Source organism: Carassius gibelio, chromosome A13, assembly GCF_023724105.1.
Source record: "Carassius gibelio isolate Cgi1373 ecotype wild population from Czech Republic chromosome A13, carGib1.2-hapl.c, whole genome shotgun sequence".
NCBI lineage: Eukaryota > Metazoa > Chordata > Actinopteri > Cypriniformes > Cyprinidae > Carassius > Carassius gibelio.
The window spans coordinates 10819811-10834815 of NC_068383.1; the positions used below are offsets into that span (position 1 = coordinate 10819811).

Here is a 15005-nt window from a genome sequence, read left to right on the forward strand (position 1 = left end):
TTTATTTTTGGTGAACTATGCCTTTAAGCTTATCTCTCACAAATACAGTTCAGTATGTTATTTCTTGGCTTGGAAACCTGATGTGACCGCATGCGGTTCTAACTACAAAGAAAACTGCTGTTGTATTTTAGCCTCTGGCCTTGTTTTTATTAAAAAAATTGCTCCAGGGATAATACTGTGGGAAGTTGTTCCTGATCTGTAAAAATGAAAGTTTACAGAAATATATATGTCAGTGATAGATAGCTAGAACTGCCAAAATATATTTAGCAGCTGATTGTAATATGTAATAGATAGATAGATAGATATTTTAGTAAAGGACACATAAAGGTACAAGTCAAATTACATTCTTAAATTTTATTTTAAAAAAGCAACATAGAAATGCGTGACTTTAACAGCATGTAAACATTAGCATATTTGTACAAAAAGTGTGTTCAGACAATAAATTAAAAAGTTTAGTTCATGATATCCTCCATTGAGTTCATCCATTCCTCGTTCGGTATTATCTTCCCATCAGCATGTCTCTACGCTTTGGCTCATTAGAGTAACCTCAAAGCATCAGGTGCACTGTCAGTCATGTGCAAATCCTCTCCCTGTGACTGTAAGTGTGTCTGCGCAAACAACCAGTCCAGTGGGTCATTAGTGCCGTGGTCCACCTGACTGTTGAAGCTCACCATGACCTCTTCCAGACCCAGAGAAGCACGGCTGGGCTGCAGAACCCGCGAAGCACTGCGTGAAGTTGGGCTAGAGCCCACATGCTTCCCCGCATTACGCCTCTGAGTCCTGGATATCCTCAAAGGACCACAAGCAGGCTGGGCAAGTTCTTTGATGGAGTTCATGTATTCCTCCATGGAATGTGAGAGGTCCTCGTGTGACTCTGTTATTGTCGGTAGAGGAGGCACAGACAAAAGTAATCTTCTGGGTTTCATCCTGGAGAGAGATGAGATACAATTAGTTATTTGTGCATTCTGCATTTGCAAATAAAGGTTCTAATTTTTATTTTATTTTTATTTATTTTTTTTGCACAAAGGCCATATACAGTTTTTTACAGATGCTAGGACACTTTTTCAAAACTCTTCACACAGATTTCCTAACCAACTTTCAGCTTGGCAAAGCAGTTCATTTCACATTCAAAATGCACTACAACTACCAAAACACTTCTTTCAGGTCTCAAATCAACTCATTCTTCCAGAACACTAGCAAAGGTTGACAGCCAACAAAAACACACTTGTCATCCACAAAACAATGACCTAAAAAACACTAAAAACAAATGTGTTCCCAATTTTGGGTTATTCCACTGCAAAGAATCCTTTGTGCAGTGGAAGGTTTCCATAGATGTTAAATGTTCTTAATGGAACCATAGATGCCAATGAAGAAACTTTATTTTTTAAAGAGTGCATAATGACATTTAAAAATCAAGAAATGTTTAGTTTTAATGACCATATATCATTCAGTAAATCAAATATCTCAAACGTACCTGTAGGACAAGCTTGTAGGATCACGGTGCTGATTGTTGTGCAGAGGTTGTGTCTGAGACTGTGTTTGGTTTGATCTGGTTTAGAGGCAGCGCACTGCCTTTTATAAGGCCACAGCAGTATATGACCATAAGCCAAGGCTAATGACACTAAATTTAGCTAAGCATTGGCCTTGCATGCCTGACAGGAAGAGTGTGTGTGCTGAGCAGAGAGTAGAAAGGAAGCTGACCAATGGTACCCTGCCACAGCTGCCCTGAATGTTTACATCACAGGAACAATGAGGCCCTGGGAGCACTTAGCCCTCCACCTACATGACACTTGACTGCACTCACTCGCAATCACAACAGCTCCCAACACCATTACACTATTTTATTTTGGTCACAGGTTTTTGTTGAAGAGCAGGTCCTCAGAGATCCATTGGGGAAAAGTCTGGTGGGCTGCAGCTCTGACCTCTGTCTTACTTTGTGGCTGTGTTGAATGATTATTTAGTTAAAGAATCCCAAGAATCTCCTGCTGAGGACTGAACAATTGAGAATTAAATAAAGTTCTGTGTTATCAGAACGTGAATTCTTCCATCTATATAGGCTAATTGTGTAGATGTCACCTTAAGGAGTTTCTGGTTTGTTGAATTAATATAGAGTTAATATGGATTTTTAAGTTGAAATGCAGCTGAATATTAGATGCAAATTATAATGTTCAAATGCGAATTGTGTTTCCTCACCTCAGATTCACCTTTCAGCTAAAACCAAAGTTATACAGTAGAGCTAAGAAAGGTGCTCATCAAATTAGGTTAAATCCTTTAATTGTACAAAAATAGAAGGTTGTGTTACATGATCTGCTACAACTAGTTATTTTAAGTAGCTGTCCTGAATGTTTTGGTTTAATCTCTTTAATAAGTATCTATCTATCTATCTCATCTGTCTGCCTGTTTTTTATTTTATTATTATTATAGTAAATATTATTGAATTGAAAGCACAGCATCGTTCAGAACCAATCTCTTGAATAATACATTTGGTACCTGTGCTATATTGTTGTACTCCTCCTTAAGTGACTTTCCATAAATTTACCACCTCCAGTCGAATATCTGCTGTTTTCAACTGCCTCTTCATCACTTGAAACAGAGCTGAGACACGGGCCAGCAGGATTTCCTCCATCTGACAAAAAATTTATTATGGAAAAGGACCTTGGTGAAGAGATTACATATGATTTAAGTATTTTGCACATTTGTATAGTTCACAATAGGTCATTCAGAACATGCTTTCACTGGCAAACTTACATTCTGTTGTTCAAACATAGATACAGTAAACAATAGTCAAGTTTAATTTTAAGATCCTATCCTAGGAACTAACAATGGTACAACAAATATTTAAATTGCAGAATAAACATTCATTGTAAATTGAAAATGTTGATGCACATGTGCAAGTTCTATGCCCTGTTTTTTGTTAACGTTCAAAATATTGTGTGCTTAAATTTCATTGTCTTACAGGTTGCACAGTATATTACGTTTGAAATGCCTGTTTTGGACAGTTTCATCAAGAAATTGAAAGAGGAGGAAGAGCGAGAGGTTTTAAAAATAACAAGAAATTAAGTTACACAAAATTCGGTTTCACGAAAACAACACAACAGTTTATTTATTTTAACCTGTTGTACTTTTGTTTTTCAGAGATACAGTGCACTGAGGTCAATGATATTACAAAAATTGGATGGCATCTCTAACACTGCAAATTATTTGTAAGAAAATGTGCTTACAGTTTAGATCAAAGGCATCTTCTCTGTTGTACAGTCAACAGAAGTGAGCCACAGATTGCTAGTTTAAGGTTTTTCATTTTGGTGAAGGCATTAGTGCAATAATTAGTAAATAAAAAGTATAGGCTACTGTAATTAACAACTAGTAATTAGCAACTGTAAGTATTTTTACCCACAATACTCAGGCGTTACAAATGAAATAGAATGTTATTTTATGATGTACTTATGCTCCATGACTTAAAATATTTGTTTTGTTTTGTTTGTTAAACTAAGAACATATAAACTCCTAACATGCTTCTACAGTAACAATATTACCTTTTTATACAATTTAAATTGTGTTCATTTGGCCTCATGTTTGTGTTGCTAACACATTGTACAGTATCATGTGAGTTTTCTACTCAAAAATATTTATGAGACCTTTAAAAAAATATTTATGAGACCTTTAAAAAAATTCCAGCAGATTTTGGACAACATTAAAAGTCAGTTTGCTATTATCATTATATTTAAAATGGATGCTCATTAACCTTTTCTTAAAATACAATCTATTTGTGCTTCATTGCATTATCTCAAATCATTGTTTTATTGCTTGAGAAAAAAAAGTAGTTTCCCTCATGCTCACAATCAGCATTTCTAATTTTTTTTTTTTTTTTTTTTTGCGAGTCAGTTCCCACAAGTTATAATAGCTCATGTTTTTGAGAGTGAGACATGAAGTTAGTGCCTTCTGGCTGGAGTGCACATAATACACAGTGGAAGGCATCCTGGGAACAAGGAACATTACATTATTCTATGTGGTTCCCACTTCCTTTAAGAGCAGGTGTCACATCAGAATCCAGGTTCTTTTGAGATCTTCCCCTGGGGATTTTATAATGGGGGTTTTAAATTTTTAAAATAAAGCTTGTGGTAAACATAACTTGATAGTATGATGTTTTGTTCTATAACACACATTAATTAGAAACCCACATTTTCAAAAATAAACATAACTGTTTCAAAATTTGGGTTTTTGGTGTGAGTGTGTGCAGTTTATGTTGTAGAACGAAATGTCAAAATGTCTTCAAGTTATGTTTACCACATAATTTTATTTTACTCATAAACTGAAAAAAAAGAAAAGGAACCAGTGGCGAATTCTTTCGGGATCTATTTTCTTGCACCACACTATTTTCTTCTGATTTACAAAGTCAGGTGATTCGCTTAGTTTTTATCCCTCATTTACATAGTATAGCTTATATATAAAATAGTTTTCATAGTATTGCTTCATAATTTTATTGTTACATTATCTGCAGGGCCTTTAACTCATCTGATGTGCCGTTTCATTACAGGATACCTGAAGAAGCACCAGAGCACTTTTCTGAACCCTCCTCTTCAACTGCACAAATTGCTCTCCATCCAGAGAATGGGATTTGGGACCAACAACAAGATCTTTCTTGAGTTTGAGCAGCCTTTCTGGGATGAAGACTGTGAATTGATCTACCTTTTATGGGAGGACGAGACACATCTTGCCAATGTTGTTTCTGATATAAATATGTCCTGGAATAGAAAGTTATTTGGGTTCACTGTGCTGAAGCCCATAGGACCATATGGACTTGTGCTCTATGGATGGATCGCAGGGCGGGAGTCTGAGTTCATTGAAACTCTGTCTGAACTTGAAGTGCTGCACAGTGTCACACAACTCCTGCGCATTTTTACTGGTAACATTTTTACTTTGTACAAGAGATAACATGAATGAATAAATAACTTATGAAGTTTTTCATAAAAATGTTTAGGAAATCCAACTATTACACCAAGGAAACTTTTAAGATCTCAATGGTTCAATGATCCCTATTCCTGTGGATCTTACACCTATGTGGCCAGAGGTTGCTCAGGATATGATATAGATAACCTTGCTGAACCCTTGCCACTGAAAGGCTCAAATTCCAAGGTGCAACTACTCTCATTTTGTCAATGTTTGTTTAAGCATAAGATTTCATTCTCTATGAGCACTGTGCCATATGTGGACATTTCCCCTTTACTCTCTACACTTTTTTTAATTATTTTTTGATAATGTCTTATAAACATGAATGACACTTTGTTTTTGCAGTCTTTGCAGGTGTTATTTGCAGGAGAAGCCACACACAGGTCTTTCTTCTCTACAGTTCATGGAGCATTGCTGAGTGGCTGGAGAGAAGCAGAGCGTCTTATAACTCACTACACTCCTGCCTCTGGCTCTGTCTCATCTAAACTGTGAAAACTGTCCTCCTGTTCTGAAGAGTAAGAAGGACTGACAGTCATTTTCATGAGAAGTAAAGGATTAGAAATAAAATTGGAATGTAATAATGGCTTCTGACTGTAATATTCAACACGACATCCAATGTTATTTAATTGCATTCAGCAAATGTTGATTTGTGGGTATCTCAAAATTTCTAACCATTTTCACTAAATGCCTGTACCTTGCACAAATGTTATTATTTTTTGTGATTTTTTATTAAATGTATCTTCTAATAATACTTTATGAAGTGGGTTTGTTTTGTGTTTTATAAACTTAGATATTAGATTGAAAAAAAATCTAAGTTTTATTGGTTTAGCTGATATAAGAAAGGAAATTGTTTGTAAATAGTAGGCCTACTATTTAGTTAAAATATCTGGACATTGTTCATATGGGACCCTCTACTTTTTCAGGTAAACCAATAAATGTAATGGGCACAGAATTGCCCGAGACTTGATGTTGTCAATCCCGCCCAGTAGGTGGCATTACGCACATATGTAGTTGCTTCTCAACTCGTTACTAAAGGCACCGAAGAAAACGATTCAGCGACGCAAATATCATGGCAAATATGGATTTTTGTCAACTACAATAAAAACTTTCCTGAATTCTATAATATCCGGTGAGTTTTGTGTAATACGCCTGCATTTCCAATATTTTTTTTTAATCAATTTTCCTAAACAAATCAGAACTTAACAGAAAAATGTCATATTTTTGATGTGAAGTTAGTGCAGTTTATTTAGCACGTGTATTTTATGGTAATTTTAGTTTAGCCAACTGTGCAACTGCATGATGATGATAATAATGCAGTTTCAAAAGTAATTTCGATAAAAAGAAAACACGTCAAATACGTAGTAGGGCAGAGCATTGATATCTTTATGCTATTATGATATCTGATATTGATGCCATTTTTGTTATAGTTCTGGTTCAGCTTTCTGAAGGATTCAAGTCCAGTCTCAAGAGGAGCCAGTGCAGTTGAATTAGAGCTGGGCATCAGAAGTCAAAGAATTGGTTAAAATGGAGCAAGGTTCGCCATCTGCAAAATTAATTTCCCAGCACTTTATGAATGGACGCTTAAAAAATGAAGATGACAGATCACTAATCTTGCAATCGGACTTCATTAAGTCAGAAATACAAGTTAAAGTGGAACCTGATCTAGATGACACCTCATTGCTTGATGTGAACGAACTAGGAACATTTCCTCATTCGCAGGGGAATATTAAAGAGGAGTTTTTGGACCTCGGGCTGCAAATCTTACCAATTGGCCTAATGCCTCCAGTTGAGATGGAAGAAGAGTTTGAAATCACAAAGAACACACACAGTTCTCCAGATGAGCCTCTGAACAGAAGATCTGACTCATTGAGCAAAAGAAAAAAAAGCACAGACAAGCAGACAACGACGAGAAAAAGAAAATTAACAGAGCGAACAGAACAAATTATACTAACTGAAATGAATTCTGATGTGTCAAACGAAGGAAAGAAATGTTTAGTAATGCAGGGGGGAAAAGGCAGAACATCTGACAAACAGCACAAAGAAGAGCGTTTTAGTTGTGAAACCTGTGGGAAAGAATTCCAGCGCTCAGATCTTCTCACGGATCACGTGAAGATTCACAGGAGACAGAAACCATACGCTTGTGGTCAGTGTGAAATGAAGTTTGCCAAGCCCTCGTATTTACAAATACACTTGCGTAGACATGCCGGTGACAGGCCTTTTCCATGTAACCAGTGTGAGAAGAGGTTTTTTGACATCTATGACTTGAGGGTGCACCAGAGAGATCACACTGGAGAGAGACCTTATATGTGCCCTGAGTGTGGGAAGAGTTTTAAACGTGTTTACGTACTTAACAAACATAAACAGACGCACTCACAGGAGAGACCTTTCCAGTGCTCTGTGTGTGGTAAAGCATACAGATATGGCTACAGTTACAGGTTGCATCTAAAAGACCATCTTGATTAGGGTCCATGATGTGTATCAGCACATTTCTTAACAATCAAAGGGTCTACATTTTTATTCATTCTTTAAACGATTAATGTTTGCTTATGTAAAGTGGAAAACGAGTTTTCAGTATTTATTTCACTTGAGAAGGCTTTTTGACTGAAATTGACTAAAATCTTTTTTTTTTTTTTCATCTATACTTTTTATGGTGGTTTGAATGAGTCATCTCATCCTCATGACTATGTTCCCCTCTTGAAGAGATTGTAGTTTACTCATGTAGTTGTCCAATGATTAATAAGAGACAGTTCTTTTGCTTTTTACACATTTTTAATGTTTTCCAAGAAGCTTTCTGTAGCAAGCTTGCATTAAAATTAGAGGATTACAAATTTAAGTCTCAGTTCTCTTATTTTTAAGGACATTTTATTTTGGAAGAAATTTTTCAACACAACACAGTGTGGAAATAAACCTTACATGAGTGAAATATTGACAGAATGTAATTTTGCTATGAGGGCCCATGTTTTGTACACATATATGTCTATATACTACCATTCAAAGTTTGGGGGCATTTTTTTGTTCTTTAATTACCTTTTCTTTCACCATTGGTCTTCATCGTATGGATAAACACATTTGAAACAATCTTCAAAATATCTTATTTGATGTTCAGAATAAAGTCATGCAGGTTTGGAACAACAAGCTATTTTTTACATTTCTCCACCAGAGGGAGGCCAAGTGCTTTACATTCTGACCGCTCCTGAGTTTTGCTGAGTAAGCAAATGCCCAGTATGCAGCCAGTTTCAATAGAACTGTTCAGATCAAAATGTTGACAATGCTGGCACAAATAATTAACATGTTTTTGTTTTATATAAAAAATCGCATCTTTAGCAAATTCAGAATTTAGTATAACTTAATCAAGTAGTGTATTGGATCACATGGATTTATAAGCGATAAGAGGAAAGATAATGCTCGGTGTGTGCTATGGTGGAGTCATGTAAGTTGTGTACTAAAAGCGTCATTCAGATGAGTAATACCACTGATGCATATTTTGAACTTGATGTGACATTACATCTGTTTATGCTTTTTGTGTTTGTATTTTTACAGTTTTGTCCATGGTGTGCATTAAAAGGCCTCTAGCTGAGTTTACAGATACACTAAGAGAAGAATATGAATCCATTGCTGCCACTGATTTGGAATCTGAAGTCTCTGATAGTGATGGCCCAGAATGCCAGCATGTCCCAGGATGTGACAGAGGCTCAGGGCCCTCACAGGTTAAGTGATTAGGATAGTGAAGATCGTTTGAGTCAATGGAGTAAAGGAGAATCTTACTGGAGCAAATATCCTCCTCGAAGCGAAATCACAGAGCTGTCCAGGGCCTGCATCAGTAGAGACGCTTAAAAATGCCTGGGAACATTTCATGAGTGAAAACATCATTGATGAGATCCTGCAATGCACTAATCTGGGTGGGCTGAGAGCAGCGTTACCAAAAAAGCAAAGTGTGGTAAAAGATCACTAAAGAAGAGCTAAAAGCCTTTACTGGTCTGAGTGTTCTCATTAGTGTAGACAGATGCTGCATACCAATCCGGGAACTGTTTATTGATCCATTACAGAACCCACTGTATAGAACTACCATGTCTGTTAGTAGATACCAGGATCTTCACAAATTCCTGCAATTAGATAACAAGAACACCAGAACTGTAAGAGAGACATCAGACCACATGGCAGCCATCCGAAATGTTTGGGACCCGTTCATGATCAACTTTAAGAAAAGATTCATCTCCAGGGATTGTGTCACTGTTTGCAAGCAGCTTGGGCCATTCCAGGGAACAAGCAAGCAGACATGGGGACTTGTGACTTGGTGACTTGGACTCGAGTCGACTCGAGTCGCTATTTTTAGGACTTGAGACTTGACTCGGACTTGGAAGTTGAAGACTCGGGACTTGACTTGACTTGAGACACGATGACTTGAATGACTTGAGTGTTAATCACATCATGTTTTCAGTTTGAATATAAAATATATAAATTATTTTTTAAAATAAAGTTGATTACTCAGCTGGAGCGCAGGCTGAGAATAGCGTCGTGACTGGATCAGGACACTATCATCAGTCATGCCCTCTCTACATTACACACACCACGCCCACTTAAATCAGATATCACATCGCATCAACATGTCAGCCTGAGAGGTACCGAGGGTCATCTCTTTTGTCTTCAATAGTTCGCGCCTAAAAACGCGTGGAAAACGCTAGTCGCGCCGCTTTCTCCTTGTTTCCAAAGCGCTCGGACAGAAGTGCTCCTGGGGCGTCTGTCGTTGCTAAGCATCCATGACACGCTCTCTCTCAGTGAAGACGCGGAAATTTCAGCAAAGTATAAATGGATTTGCAGCACTAAAAATCGCTCGCAGTAGCTCTGCTACTAAATTCGTTTCAAAATGGCAATCCATATACAGCTATGAACAGCTGTTCCTTCATCTTAGCTGAGCTTTCAACGTTGTTACGGGAAAGGATGAAGCTGATTGGTTAGTTATTGTCACATGACCTGCGGTGCGCTTGCGGCATTCTGAAAAGTTTAGATGTTTTTAACTCGATGCGGTGCGACGCGCGCGCGTTGCTTCCATTATGAGCGCGCATACCGCGCGCCTACATTGGAAATAACGAACTTGCGCGCGCAAAAGACGTGATGTGAACGGCCCCTAATGATCCGCTAGCAGGCCGTCAAAAAAAACGCATTCCAGGGGCGGCGCTAGGGCTGGGCTATAAGCCCCGAATATTTTGTTACCTTGTCTTTCTCATAGAGCAAAACAATTAATCAGAAAAACTAATGTAGCTGCCGCGATTACCCAATCATGAGAAGTGCATATATATATATATATATATATATATATATATATATATATATATATATATATATATATATATATATACAGTACAGAATATAAATATGACGTATTTTAAGTTGTTTCATACTTTTTTGTTATGTACAGTACAGACCAAAAGTTTGGACACACCATCTCATTCAAAGAGTTTTCTTTATTTTCATGACTATGAAAATTGTAGAGTCACACTGAAGGCATCAAGGGCTATTTGAGCAAGAAGGAGAGTGATGGGGTGCTGCGCCAGATGACCTGGCCTCCACAGTCACCGGACCTGAACCCAATCCAGATGGTTTAGGGGTGAGCTGGACCGCAGACAGAAGGCAAAAGGGCCAACAAGTGCTAAGCATCTCTCGTGGAACTCCTTCAAGACTGTTGGAAGACCATTTCAGGTGACTACCTCTTGAAGCTCATCAAGAGAATGCCAAGAGTGTGCAAAGCAGTAATCAAAGCAAAAAGTGGCTACTTTGAAGAACCAAGAATATTACATATTTTTGGTTGTTTCACACTTTTTTGTTATGTATATAATTCCATATATAATTCCACATGTGTTAATTCATAGTTTTGATGCCTTCATTGTGACTCTACAATTTTCATAGTCATGAAAATAAAGAAAACTCTTTGAATGAGAAGGTGTGTCCAAACTTTTGGTCTGTACTGTACATAACAAAAAAGTATGAAACAACTGAAAATACGTCATATTTATATTCTATACTCTGAGAGAGAGAGAGAGAGAGAGAGAGAGAGAGAGAGAGAGAGAGAGAGAGAGAGTGTGTGTGTGTGTGAGAGAGAGAGAGAGAGAGAGAGAGAGGAGAAATGTAACAGTTTAATGTTGTATGTAAACTGTGTTTGAGAGAGAGAGAGAGAGAGGTGTTCAGAGAGGAGTCTGTTGGATGTTTAGCTGTTATTTGTGTTATGGACTCAATGTTGAAAATGTAAAACATTTCAAACACTGTTGGCAGAAGTGAAAAATAAATAATTTTAGCAAGTTACAATTTTGTTTGATTCCATGATATTTTACTGAACATGAGTATTTACAATGCAAATCCAAATAATTTTAATTTACTGACAGTTACTTATATCTTGTCTTTTAACTTTATTAAGATCAGATTCTGCAGGTAAAATAACAATATTAAGGTGACTTGACTTGGACTTGACTTGACATAGCTTGTGACTTGACTTGACTTGACTTGCCCAAGAAAAAAATACTTGGGACTTACTTGAGACTTGAAGGTTAAGACTTGAGACTTACTTGAGACTTGCACATGTGTGACTTGGTCCCATCTCTGCAAGCAAGGTTTTTTTTTATTATTAGTAATCAGTGGTGTCTGGTGTTTCCAAAGAAAATACTGTCCTTTTGAACATTACACTCATCAAAGAATCATAAAAAAGCATAAATGTTTCCACAAAAAATATTAAGCAGCATGACTGTTCTCGACCATGATAATATTTTTTTTTCTTGAGCACCAAATCAGCATATTAGAATGATTTCTGAAAGATCATGTGATCTGCCCGGAGTAATGATGCTTAAAAGTCCCCTTTGCTTGTATAATGTGATTCTTTCTGCCATTGCACTGAATGGTCAGAAGCAGGAGAAAAAGTTGTACAGTAAATCAACATTTAGCAGGCAGTTTTATCCATAGCCTTTAGCAGAATATTTAAATTTGAGGCACTTTGGGTTAACTGTCCTCCTTAAAATCACACATTTCATTTATGTAGGGATCGAATCAATGGCCTTCTAGATACCAGCCCATAGCCTCTAACGCCGTTCCAGACTGCGATTGTTGTTGTGTAACCTAATGGCTTTGCCTTATGTGTTTATTTTTCATGATAGGTCTCAACATTACAATGGACAGCTACTTCACCTGTGTCCCTCTGGCAGAGAAGCTTTTTGAGAAAAGCTTGACCATGGTGGGGACCCGACACCATAAGAATCTACATGAGCCACCTTCATGTTAAGAGCACTACATGCCTCTGAGTTTGGTTTTTGTGGCAAAGTATTCATGGTAAGCTATGTGCCAAATTATTTTGTTGAGTACAATGCATACCAGTAATGTGCCGTAATATTGCCGTTGTAAACTCCAACTCCATTTTCATTGCTCAGCACACTCGCTTCATGGTAGGTGGTCATAACACCCAAAGGTTGTTCATAAAAGAGTTGGTGAAAGAGCTTGTAGTGTCTCAGATTCAAAGGTGCAGAGAAGAAAGCCCTGGATTATCCATGAACAGCCTTGAGGCCATAGACAGATGTGGGATGTGCACATCATTGTTAGCTGTCAATTCTGAGCTGCAAGAAAAGAGCTGTCAGAAAAGAATCAGAAAATTATGTTATTACTGTCCATCTGGAAGAGACAGAAAAGTGAGCAACTCTGTAGTGAATGTAGTCGCCCTGTGTCTGCAAAGATCAGTCACATGGTGGTGATTTGCTACCAGGGCATGCCTTAAGACCCACACAGAAACAGCTTCAATATTTCTATTTTATTGATAATGACAAGTTCGATTTCTAAATTTTAAATTAGTTAATTGAAGCAGCAATGTTTTATCATATTAGATACTTAGGAATGTTCTGCAGTGCTACTCAAATATTAATATTAAAGCGTCTTTGGTGTTTCCATGTTTTCTACAATACAGTGACACTATATGACACAATGACACTATAGACATGGTCCATGTAACTAGTTAAAATTGCTTATTTCTCTGGATTTAAACATTCCTCAACATTTTTGTGATAATGTAAGGCTACCCAAGTCCACAAAATATATAAGACCATTCTTCTGTTTTTTGGATATTTAAAAAAAAAAATCGTACATATTGTGCCTTTAATCTTTGATTCATTATCTTTTTTTGTACAATGTTAATTGGACATCCATGTGGTTAGATATGATGTTGAATTAATCCTTTTTGTGCATTAAACTTAATTGAACATTAAAATTTAGTTATTTACTAAACATGTATACATTTATATGAATGCTATGCATCTAACTGAATCCCAGGAACATTCTTGGGGGTAATGTTACCTGTTCTGTTTAGATCAGGTGAATGAAGTTCTGAAAAGTGTCTTCAGAAAGGCAAGTGAGGATATTAACAACACCACAAGGTGAAGTACAAATCAGTTTGCCATTGTAGGGAAAGATACCTAAGGTGAGATAATAAGTTGTTCTGTTGTTTGCTGTGTGAGAATCTTTTGAAACCCACCTGGTCCAGCAAAATGCAGCCCTTATGTTCTGGTAGTAATATTCTATTATTTTCTTCACAACTTCTAATACTAATACTTGATGTGATCGGTCTTTTTCATGTGTTTTTAACCAACATCTGTTTGTGGGCCATCACTTAAGAGTCTCACCCCTCTTGTTAAATAAACAACCCCATTTGCTGCATCAGACTATTGCTAAGGTGTTTAGTTTCACATATCCCGTCCAGTAACCTCTTCCATATTAACTGGTGTCAGTTAAATTGTTTTGTAGAGGAGATTTTCTAAAGTGCTTTAATGGGTTTCTTTATGGGAGTAAATACGACAAAATTTTAATGCTTATAAAGTAGATTCGTTAAAACTGCTCTGTTGGAACCGTACATTTAGATGACGTCTCGTTTAAATAATTTTAGTCTTTATGAAACCACAAACTAAGCTTTTTTTTTTTTTTTTTTTTTAAATAGTTGTTTTTTTTAAATATGTTTATATGAATGTTCTGTTGAAATTAGCTTTATAAAAGAGCATATGTTAAACAGCGCGTGTTGATTGGCCATGTGAGACAATGACGCGCACAGACGCTACATGAATATTCAATGATTTCCTTGCTGTTACAGTGCAAATAAAGCGAGATAACGGGCCGTGGACAGCGGGCTAAAACTTTTTATTTCTGACATATTAGAGCAATGACTTTTGTGTAATTACGAACCTGGGACACGGATCCCAGCGAAGGAATTGGGGTCTGTGCTGGAAGAAGAGAGAGAAGCTCTGATTTTTTTTTTTTTTTTTTTTTTTTTTTTTTTTTGGGTGTGGAAAACCGGACGGCGCATTCACAGTAGATTCTGAACAAGTTTGCCTTTTCCAGAAGTAACAGTGGAAGAGTAAAAGTTACAGTAACAATATGAGCTTGCTGTCTGCTATAGACACCAGTACCTCAGTGTACCAGCCTGCACAGCTTCTCAACTGGGTTTACCTTTCTTTACAAGACACGCATCAAACGAGCGCCTTCGATGCCTTCCGACCCGAGCCCAACTCTTCCCATCCGGACCTGAACTACAGCAAATCTCCTGCCAATGACCTGAGCTCCTCTCTCAACTCCAACTATCTCAACAACTTCTTTCAGCTGCAGAGGAATGAGGTACATCGTTTTCTGGTTTCCTACAGTGTATATCTTATCTATATATTTTAAATAAGTTTACGGAGATAACGGTCCCTGGCCACTGGAATAAGATTTATTATGTAAAGCGCAGTTGACTAATGCATGTCTAATGTAGCGCGTCTAGTCTTGGCTACATTTGCACAATACACAAATGCTTTAGCGACTTACATAATCTTTTAATCTCTGGAAACTTGAAACAATACATTTTTTTTCCATTTCTATTGTTTAACAATATTAAATCTTATTTATTTATTTAATTGCAATACTATGCGAATAATTTATAGTTTCAATGATCATGAAATGGTGCCAGTGTGCAGCTTTGCACACTCAATTTATTGTTATTTTGCAACAGCACGTGTACAGCGAAATGAGGCTTAATTTCAGCATGTAGAGGTCCAGTAAATCAG

General features: G+C 37.0%; 3 protein-coding genes across 3 annotated transcripts in view; all 3 read left to right on the top strand.

Moving 5' to 3' along the window:
- The first annotated feature begins 2636 nt into the window (after positions 1 to 2636).
- Positions 2637 to 5698, top strand: LOC128025998 (peroxisomal N(1)-acetyl-spermine/spermidine oxidase-like). The gene is made up of 5 exons (XM_052612658.1): positions 2637 to 3036; positions 3136 to 3203; positions 4535 to 4903; positions 4979 to 5133; positions 5293 to 5698. The coding sequence occupies exons 3-5, from the start codon at positions 4609 to 4611 to the stop codon at positions 5437 to 5439; spliced, it is 597 nt and encodes a 198-aa protein (XP_052468618.1). The 5' UTR covers positions 2637 to 3036; positions 3136 to 3203; positions 4535 to 4608; the 3' UTR covers positions 5440 to 5698.
- A 238-nt stretch (positions 5699 to 5936) lies between these two features.
- On the top strand, positions 5937 to 7775 carry wu:fj13e08 (zinc finger protein 37 homolog). The gene is made up of 2 exons (XM_052613898.1): positions 5937 to 6076; positions 6375 to 7775. Exon 2 carries the CDS (start codon positions 6472 to 6474, stop codon positions 7408 to 7410), a length of 939 nt encoding a protein of 312 aa, XP_052469858.1. The 5' UTR covers positions 5937 to 6076; positions 6375 to 6471; the 3' UTR covers positions 7411 to 7775.
- Positions 7776 to 14022: 6247 nt separating this feature from the next.
- Positions 14023 to 15005, top strand: part of LOC128026128 (zinc finger CCHC domain-containing protein 24) — a 35797-nt gene continuing 34814 nt past the window's right edge. Inside the window, exon 1 of the mRNA XM_052612879.1 lies at positions 14023 to 14577. Within this exon, the coding sequence (XP_052468839.1) occupies positions 14341 to 14577 (237 nt within the window). The 5' untranslated portion in view covers positions 14023 to 14340. The remainder of the gene's footprint in view (positions 14578 to 15005) is intronic.